Source organism: Musa acuminata, chromosome BXJ3-9 (genome assembly GCF_036884655.1).
Source record: "Musa acuminata AAA Group cultivar baxijiao chromosome BXJ3-9, Cavendish_Baxijiao_AAA, whole genome shotgun sequence".
NCBI lineage: Eukaryota > Viridiplantae > Streptophyta > Magnoliopsida > Zingiberales > Musaceae > Musa > Musa acuminata.
The window spans coordinates 20,367,717-20,378,331 of record NC_088357.1 but is presented as its reverse complement, the minus strand read 5'-3'; the positions used below and the strand labels follow the sequence as shown (position 1 = coordinate 20,378,331).

The following is a 10,615-nucleotide window of genomic DNA, read 5'->3' as shown; positions in this document are numbered from 1 at the left end:
CTGACATAGCGAAAGCATCATGGTGGGCATAAAGCGATCGCAATCGTCCTGTTAGATTGGTTTCACATCTCTCTCTTGTGACCCGAAGCTTCCTCACCTAGTTGCATCCCTGAAAGCATGAACCCATACGAGGACAAAAGGAAAGATAAGCCTATGGAAGACAGCTCGGACGGCACATCCATTCAATTTTTACTGTATTCAGCAAGCAAACTGACAGTGTATCCCGAGAAACAGTTCAGGCTTGATAACCTTGAGATAGTCTAATTTCATCTGTCATCCTACGGAAAGCACACTCGGTAGATATTTGCGTCCGGAATGGATTCAGCCTCACCATATCACGGTGACCGAGTCAGGTGGTGTCCCCATGAAAGCAAAACCATATGTCGAGTCAACACCCTTTCAAAGTAGAATAGCTTGCCACCCTCGCCTGCTGCGATCCTTCTTCCACAGCATCGGTGGACTAGTACACACACTCCATATTGCATCCACCAACCTTCATCCCAAGTGATATGTACAGCGAGTAGCAGTATACCGAATTTACCCAACTTCGGTGACATCTCACTTTCCACAATCCTTTTCGATTATTTAATTTGGTGTCGCCGTACCACTGCGCATGAGTTTGGTCAACAATATCAATTGGTCCATTTACGCATTGCTCGTACATGTCGTATCTCTTTTCCACCCTTATATAGATGACGTCCGGTCTCCCATGGTTTACAAGACAAAGGAGGTGAAATTGTAAGCAATACTTGAGTTCCTTGCTATCTCTCAGCTACGCAGCACAAGTCAAGGAAATGGCGACCGAGAAGGAAGTGTCGGGTGGTTTAGGTTTAGAATGGAGAGTGACAGTCCCCGAAGGGTCGTCGGTGAAGATGGAACCCGAGCCGAGCTGGATTTCCAGGACTTGGAATCGGCTGGTCGAGTTGGGATCAAAGTTGAGATCGAAGGTGTCAACGTTTGGGAAGAAGGTTTGGAAGATTGGTGCAGATAGTCCGAGGAAGGTCATACATGGTGCCAAAGTAGGAGCTGCGCTCACTCTAGTGTCACTCTTTTATTATCTTAGGCCCTTGTACAATGGCTTCGGGAGTTCAGCTATGTGGGCTGTGATGACTGTCGTCGTGGTCTTCGAGTACACTGTTGGTAAGTACATAGATGCACATTTATTTTTCTCTTTTCTCTTAATTTTTTTTTTCCATAGAAAATACAAGAATTTAAAAAGTCAGATCTGGCATCATAATAAGAGTAATTACGATATGAATGATCACCTCACCTCGCATTAGTATGTTGCTTTTTGGTGCAGGACCATCCTTGTAATGTATTGATAAAATTATCTCATCACGAGTTAAGAACATCATTACAAGGTTTCCAAGTTCTAAAGCTAGCTAGGAGCCCCTTGGGACTCCACCTATTTCATTTCTAGATCCCTAGCTAAGTCCATTGATGACCTGGCAAACACGTTCTTTAGCTACCCTTATACGGTCTCTACCTCGTTGAGCTGTTCAGTTTTAATAAAGTTGTGCCTAGAAAGTGACGATGTATGCACACTCCACTAGAAAGTGACGACGCATTGGGCTTCCTCTTTTTCCAGTGGACGCAACTTGCTTACAAAAAAGAGTTGCACGGGCAGGCACTAAGAGCACTATGTATGACAGAAAAGACACGGTACTTGAAAAGTGACAAAGTTGGCATTGACATGGATGCAGGTGGGTGCTTGTACAAAGGAATCAACAGAGCAATAGCAACACTCAGCGCCGGCGGTCTTGCAGTTGGCATCGACTGGGTTGCAAGCAAATCCGGAGAAAATTGGGAACCAGTAATTCTGAGTGCGTCCGTCTTCCTGCTAGGTATGAAACTTCACCTAGAATCACCATTCTCTATCATTTTATCCCAGCTAAATAAATGCTTAATACTGTCCTCCTCCTTTGCTGCACAAACACAGCTTCAGCTGCAACATTTTCCCGGTTCTTGCCGACAGTGAAAGCTCGGTTTGATTATGGTGTTACCATCTTTATCCTCACCTTCAGCTTGGTAGCAGTTTCCGGCTACCGCGTAGAAGAACTGATTAATTTAGCAGTGCAACGCATAGCGACCATCGCCATTGGTATCGCTATTGCTCTTTCCATTTGCATACTTGTTTACCCTGTTTGGTCCGGCCAAGAGCTTCACCTCCTCGTTTCCCGCAACATGGAGAAGCTCGCTGATTCCTTAGAGGGTATGTTCTTTCTCTATGAAACCCTAGAACATGCATGTGGAAGAATCTATCACGTACAACGTCGATATCCATGTGATCTGTAAGGTGAAATGGATCGTTCCTCACCTCCAAGTCATGCACAGGTTGCGTAGAGGATTACTTCATGAAGAGCGAGATCACGGATGCGAAAGAATCATCAGCCACTCGGTCGGAGGGCTACAAGTGTGTCCTAAACTCAAAAGCATCTGAAGATTCACAGGCAAATTTAGCGAGATGGGAACCTGCACATGGTCGCTTTGGATTTAGACATCCATGGAAACAGTATCTCAAGGTCGCAGCTGCACTGAGGAACTGTGCTTACTGCGTAGAGGCCCTCCACGGCTGCATCAATTCAGAAGCTAAGGTAATGTTGTGACCCGAAATAACCACTCAAGCTAGATAGAATCAAAAGATATATGATCTAAGATTTGAACTGATCGATGTCAGGCTCCTGAATGTATGAAGAAACATCTGAGAGATGCTTGCATGAAACTGAGCTCGGACTCATCCAAGGTCCTAAAGGAGTTGTCGAGCTCCATCAAGCTGATGAAAAGGTCTAAATCCATTGATGCGTTGGTTGGAGAGATGAAGAATGCGGTGCACGAGCTCCAAAATGCTTTCGCATCGCTTCCCAACCACCTGACGCAAACAACAGCCTCGAGCCCAATGGAATCAACCGAAGGAAAGAAGAACAGCAACATCTCAATTGCAGATGGAGTGGCCCTAATGGAAGCCATGCCTCTCATGACGATAGCATCGTTGCTTATTGAGATATCAGCGAGGATCCAAGGGGTCGTCGATGCTGTCGGCACGCTAGCAACCCTTGCACACTTTGAAGGCATCCGTAATGAGAAGTCCTCCTCGAAAGTACAAGCTGAAGAACAAGAAGACAAAGCCCTTCAAGAGGTTTGAACCTAATTGATGTGAAAATGTCGGACGAGTCTATCTTATATGGGAAGGAACTATTGTAGACATCGAGTTATTAGTTGACATTCATACGTATCAAATGCTATTATTATTTTGTCTATACGGAGTAGGCAATGAAATTAAATGGATGTTAAACTATATAAAACGTGCCCATCAGTTCAGTCTCGTACTTTGTTAATGTTGCATGAAATTTTAGCTCTATTGCATGCCTTTCTTTTAACATGGAGACTTGACGTGTTTTAAGCCCCTTAATTCACTTACCCATTATAGCTTTGTTCAGTGGGAGTAAAGAACCAACGAGGTTCAAGTGCTAAATCCCTAATTCACCAGCTGGTCTTTTGTTTCTTTAAAGCAGAATATACTAGCTCTATCACATAATTACAAAAAGAGTTTTTGTTAAGTCATAGCACAAAACACATACCAACTGAGAGGGTTACTTCCCTCTCCGAAAAAGCTATAGTAAGTCTTGTAGGTTTGTTTCCTTCTTTATATATATATATATATATATATATATGTATATATATATATGTATATGTATATATGTATATGTATATATATATATATATATGTATATATGTATATGTATATGTATATATGTATATGTATATGTATATATGTATATGTATATGTATATATGTATATGTATATGTATATATGTATATGTATATGTATATATGTATATGTATATGTATATATGTATATGTATATATATATATGTATATATATGATCAGGATCTAACATATATAAAATATTTTTAATCAAGTTTCGCAATGTCCAAAAATTAGGGACTGATTTGAGAGTATCCAAACCAGCTAGCATCTCGGAGTCCAATTTCGAATGTATCAACTTGATACCGGTGCAACAATCTTGAGACTATCTTGCATAGTAAAATCTTTACGGTAGAGGACACTCTACTCTTTAACACACTTGATCATGCAAACAAGAGATTACCACCTACCGATGACCTTACCCTTGCTTACAGTCATCTGGTTGCCCGGACATATCATAAGTGATAGAATAAAGAATGAAGAGTAAAAGTAAAAAAAACAAATAGATACGGTGTCTATTTATTTTCTTCAACTGAGCAATGAGATTTTCTCGTGCAGTTGCAAAAATCTCATATGCTATGCAGATTGGGAAATCTCTCTGTTATCATGCCCTTATAAGATTGAGCTCTTGTCAAAGCTATCGATCTTGGATCGATACAATAAAAATAGTTTATGGGTGAGAGGCTTCGTGAGTGAGTCTGCTAGTTGATTAGCCATATGTACATGAGAGACATGTAGTTGATGTCTGACAACTTGATCTCACATGAAGTGAAAGTCGATGACAATGTGTTTAATGCATGAGTGGAACATGTTAGAATCAAGTCAGCACTAGGGGGGGGGGGTGAATTAGTGCAGTAGATAAAAACTTCGGTTTTAAGATTTTTTCATTTCGATTAAAATCGATCTCGGAAAGATAACTTCAAATCTCGTTCGTAAGCGTAGTAAAAGCAGTAAGCAGGTAAGCCAATTTGCAGTAAAGATAAATTACAAGAATGAAAATACAAACCGAGTTTTATATTGGTTCGGTCGTTGTGACCTACATCCACTCCGCCGATTCCTCTTCCGTCGAGGCCACCAGCATCCACTAACGATCTTACTTCAATGGACGAAGATTAACTACCTTTACAACTCGATTCTTCTTTTGATAGGTTCAGGAGAGAACCTTTACACCTTATTTTTATAAAGTTTCCCTCACACTCTCTCTTAGAATGGTATCTAAACTTTAGGACAAGGGATTCTACACTTTACAAGGGTTTTTAACTCTAGAAACATAGAGTTTTTGTTCACTTTTCTTATTACTCTATGCAGGAATAGTTGGGGTATTTATAGACCCTAAATGACTTCAAAACTTGAAGCCAAAATTTATATCCTCAAGATTTCGAGGTACGAATGGTACCATCACCTACATCTAGATACTAGATGATACCAACACCCAGTCTAATAGTACCACCGCCTGACAGTTTCTTGGATACTATGTTTTGGCGCTACTACTTGATATAGTTTCGGAGATTATGCCATGATAGTTTCACTTGTTGGGTCACTGTTTGGGCCTTTTCACTTGGGCCTAATTGATCTCTAATTGAGTTAGCCTAATTACATTCTAAACCAACTCAATTAGACTATAAACTAACTAAATCTAGACATAATCGATTACAAGCGAATCCTATATTGTCCGACATGTCATTGGTTCTTCTAGCGCTTCGTCCGATCCTTCGGTGTATTACCCAATCAGCATATTGTCTTCTCGTCATATTTGATCTCCTTGGCATAATGTTCGATTTTCTTGGTCCAATGCCCAAATTCATGGACCGAAGTCTTCTACCGACAAATCGATCGATCCTCCGATCCGACATCCAATCTTCTGACATGTTTGTTCCGACCCAACGTTTGATTCCTCATGTTTTAATCGATTTATCTTTTCTGATCGAAGCTAGTCTTATATCACTTAAACGCACATTAAATCATAAACACTATCAATTAGTTTCATCATAAGATTCAACAATCTCTCCCTTTTTGATAATGACAATCAATTGATGATAGAGTTAACCGTAACTCCCCCTATCAATATGCCATATTGATAGAACTTTAAATTCAAATTGAATTCAAGTCAAAGCAATCATGATTCACATCATATATAATACATTATATATATTATCATAATAAAATCACGAGTATTTGCATTCATCATATGCATGATCATTGTTATAAGTAACATCATAAATATTTCAAATCATCATGGTATTAAAATATCAAAGTATATTAAATCCTACCATGATTCTCATATCATTATATATTCTCTCCCTTTGTCATCAACAAAAAGGAGAAGTGCATCTAGCCAATTTTTTTGAGATATAATATCAAATTATTGTAACATAATCTCAAGTTTTTTCATCATGCAAGCTAGTAATTTTCTTTCTTCTTTTTGAGAAGTGCAATTTTTGCTTCCTTTGCAAAGCGCAAGCTAGCAAAATTTTACTTCATTTTACATGCTACACAAGCTAGCAACTTTGGCAAGTTTTACATCATTTTCCAATATACAAGCTAGCAAATTTTTGAGATGTTCATGCATCATGAGTATTACCTATCTTAGATGTGCAAGATAGCACTTTTGCTTCTCTTGAGATTACAAGCTAGCAATTCTTGATGATGTTCAAGATAGTAAATTCTTTCTTCTCTTTTGAGAAGTGCATCTAGCAATTTTGTTTCTACTTAAGATGTGCAAGCTAGTAATTCTTGCTTCTCTTTAAGATGTGCAAACTAGTAACTTTTTGCTTCTTTTTGAAGTATGTAAGCTAGCTAGCAAGCTAGCAAAATTTGCTCCCCCTATGTCATTATCAAATAGAAGGGAAGAATATAATGTTATAATTTTTTTTCTTGTTAGTAAATAACTAAAAGAAACATGGGAGTTCAAAAATAAGATATTGATTCATAGAAAAATCTCATGTATCAAGTATCGAGAAATTAAGATCATGATTTGGATAAAGAAAATTAATCTTATCCTATAAAGTGTTCTTGTAAGAAATGCCAAATCATCATCATTATCATGTTGGGCATGATACTAAATCAATAAATTTTAAATCAATATTACTTGGGTATGCATGATACCAAAACATGGTTTCAAGTATTCAGTATATAACATACTTAATTTCAAACCATTACTTTTTATCCTTGCTTTATGATACCAAAGAGAAATCAATCATCACTATGAGCATATCATACATGATACTAAGACATTAAAACTTTTTTAAGCATTTATCACTTCATGCATTAAATCAATATTTTGATCATGAACTTACCAAAAAAACATTTTGATCATGATACCAAACATTCATCATTTCTCCCATTTATGATTTCAAAACGTAAAATCATCAAACAAGATACAAACATTTATTTTCAAAACATTCATCATTATTTTCAACTCATTCAATTTATCAAATCAACAAAGTCCCTAAGAGATTCAAAATGAAATGAAGAGATTTATCGATCTCTTGAAATGCTAGTGATTTCCTTTCTCCCCTTTGTCATTGTAAATAAGAAATAAGAAGAGGGGAATAATACATAACAAAACTCAAGTCATAAATTATCAAGATGTCAAGTAGTATATCATGGTTTACTAGAATAAGTTCCCTTTTTAGTGAATAGCAAAAAGAATCGTAGGAGAACAAGATCTCAATTCATGCATATAAAATCTTCAATCATCAAAATCATGATTTGGATAAAACTCATTCAAATCAAAATCATCAAAATCACTTTAATAGTCCAAGAGATTTAAAATATAAATAGATTCATCACTAATGATCTCTAAGATGATAACTCGATAAGATAGAGATTTTTTTTAAAGAAATATGCATTCTCTCTTTATTGTTTCAATTTAAGTGATTTGATTTCATATAAGTATGCCTTTATCTTTTATGCCAAACAAAAATATACATCATCGTTTAAAAACAAAGTTCATCACAATAAGATCAATAAACCATACATCACAAAGATCATCATGTATAATTTCGAAATATAAACTCATTAAGCATGATTTCAAATCATCATTACATTATTTCATCAAGCATGATTTCATAAAGCGTTTTTAATAAAAATCATTTTGTTTGTTGTAGTAATGCATTTTCCTTCTTTGCATCAATGATTCAATCATATCATGAGATATATAAATCATAAATACAAAGGAATCATATTATGAAAGATATAAGATCAAAAGTGTAACACGTAATTCCAAAACATAAGATTTCAAATCATTATACATCATTAAATCTACAAAATTATCATTTTCAATTAAAATGATTAAGTGATTCTAACTCGTCGTACTTAGTGCTAGAAGTTAATATGCAATTGTCATGCTCAATTTTTTATTCTTCAAATCACTAGAAAGACTAGCATGATCCCAAAAACTTTTAACATTTTCATTACATCATTAAACATGTAATTAAAAATATATATATATAATTTTTTAAATTAAATTAAAAATAACTCATGAAAAGCATCAAGTAATTTCAAAGTAAACTAAGGGGATTTTGATTACCTTGTCGTCGAAAGCCATTAAGGCGTATTTCACCATCTTGTCTTTGTTGGTTTGCTTCTCATCTTTAGATGTGCTCGATTCGTCATTGAGTATTTCCTTCTTCTTTGTTAACTTTTTCATTTTGTATTCATTTTTATTCTTAGTTTCATATTTTATAAATTTATTTGTGAGAAGTTCTATGTTATCATCACTTGAGCTTTTGCTCGAGTGATCTTCTTTTGTTCTAAGTGCAAAATCCTTCATATTATTTGAAAGGTTGTTCTCAAATTCATTATATTAGGATCAAGAGCGCATTAAGAAAGGAGGGGGGTGAATTAGTGCAGCGGATAAAAATCATGTCTTTAAAGACTTTCATATGATAAAATCGTTTCCGACGAAAATTGATTTCGGAAACTTAATAACTTGGAAGCTTATGGAAGCGTAGTGACTAAGTAAAGTAGTTTGCAGTATGTAAATGGCAAGAATAAAATGCAAACCGAGATTTAGAGTAGTTCGGTCAATCTTGACCTACATCCACTTTTGGCTTCCTCTTCCGACGAGGTCACCAACGTTCACTAGAGGCCTTCATTCAATAGGCGAAGGCCAACTACCCTTTTACAGCTTTTATCCTTTTGACGGGCTTAAGAGACAACCCTTACAAGTTTTTACTCCTCTCTTGAATGATCAACACTTAAAAGAGGGAGAAGAACATTAGCTTTTACAACACTTTTAAGCTCTCAAATACTTAGAATAAAAGTAAGCTTTCGGTTGCCCTTTCATGCTGATAGGGTGAGGTTTATATAAGCCCTAATTAGTTTGAATTTGGAGCTCAAAAATGTCAATTCTCGGATTTCCAGGGTCCTAGCGATACCACCGCCATAACTGGGTGGTACTACCACCTATCATCTGTCACTGAGTGGTACTACCACTCAGTCTGGGCGGTACTATCGCTTGACAGCTTTCAAAGACCGAGCTCAGGAGGTACCACCGCTTGACAAGGGCGGTACCATCGCTGACAGTAATAACTACCGATAGTACCACTGCCTGATAGGGGTGGTACTATCACCCAGAACTCCTAGAAGACCGAGTCTCCTAGGTGGTACCACTGTCGACCAGGAATTCTGGGTCTGAATGGGCTGATCCATTCTGTCCAATTTGGGTCTGTCAAGGGCCCAGTTGGGCCCATATTAAGTTAATGGGATCACCTCCCAATCCTAACTTAATCTACATGCTAACTATGATAATTAAGACATCAATACTGCAAATCATGTTCCGATGCGTCAATCGCTTCTTCCGGCGAGCTTTCGACGAACATCCGACGAACCCTCGGCGATGCTCCGGCGGACTCCCGACAAACTCTTGGACTTTTTGACGATCCTCTTGGCGAGTTCCAATGAGCTTCTTTGGCAAGCTCTTGGACTTCTCGGATTGTTCTCGCAGAACCTTCGACGACCGTCCAGACTTCCGACGAACTCTCGAACTCCCAACATGATCTTTGTCTTGACTCTGGCTCAACACCTGCTACATGTCTTACTGCCATCGTAGTTAATCTTGCATACTTATCTCAACATATAGATTAGATAAACAAATGACAATTGACTTCATCATCAAAATTTGAAATTCAACAATCTCTCCCTTTTTGATAATGACAATCAATTGATGACGGAGTTAACCTTAACTCCCTCTATTTATATGCTATACTTGAGATAAGTCATTCTTGAATTCAAAGCCTTTGAATTCAAGAGACATATTGATAAGTTAAGTTTATTTAAATTTATCAATACCCATCATGATGCAACTTTATGAAAATGATATCACGACATGACATCCATTTTCAAGTCTCATATTTCAAATGTGAAGGATAGCAATCATAGCAATACATCATATGGTAAGATATCAATTTGTAAAATTATAATGTACGCTCTAGATATCTTAACATAATGCCAATATGGCAATCAATTTATGATCAATTTACCACATCTTTCCATGAAAGATAGCAATCTAGGCAATTCATCATATGGTAAGATATCAACATTGTAGAATTGCAATGTAATCTCTAGATATCTTAACATAATGCAAATATGGCAATCATAGTAATTCATGACAAGATATCAACATTGTAAAATTGAATGTAAGTTCTAGATATCTTATCATTAATGCAAATATTTCAAGTGTATTGATTCATTCTATCATCAATTTACCACATATTTCTCCCTCTTTGTCATTAACAAAAAGGAGAGCGATTTAACAATAAGTGTTGTAAAGATAAAAAGATTCATGTCATTTTTCAACAATAAGTGATAAGATACCATTCATACAAATTATTTTTTCAAGCAATCATGGCATTATATCATTCAAAAGTCCATTAAGGAGATAGCTTTCATTACTTCTTCTCTTTT

At 36.6% G+C, this 10,615-nt stretch overlaps 1 protein-coding gene across 1 annotated transcript; it reads left to right on the top strand.

Moving 5' to 3' along the window:
* Positions 1-735: 735 nt before the first annotated feature.
* Positions 736-3,326, top strand: LOC135648415 (aluminum-activated malate transporter 10-like). The gene is made up of 5 exons (XM_065166099.1): positions 736-1,140; positions 1,704-1,844; positions 1,940-2,212; positions 2,335-2,594; positions 2,678-3,326. The coding sequence occupies exons 1-5, from the start codon at positions 795-797 to the stop codon at positions 3,140-3,142; spliced, it is 1,485 nt and encodes a 494-aa protein (XP_065022171.1). The 5' UTR covers positions 736-794; the 3' UTR covers positions 3,143-3,326.
* Positions 3,327-10,615: the final 7,289 nt, after the last annotated feature.

Coding starts and splice junctions, on each gene's coding strand:
- LOC135648415 (XM_065166099.1), top strand. CDS start 795: ATGGCGACCGAGAAGGAAGTGTCGGGTGGTTTAGGTTTAGAATGGAGA. Junction 1,845..1,939: donor TGCGTCCGTCTTCCTGCTAG/GTATGAAACTTC, acceptor GCACAAACACAG/CTTCAGCTGCAACATTTTCC. Junction 2,595..2,677: donor GCATCAATTCAGAAGCTAAG/GTAATGTTGTGA, acceptor GATCGATGTCAG/GCTCCTGAATGTATGAAGAA.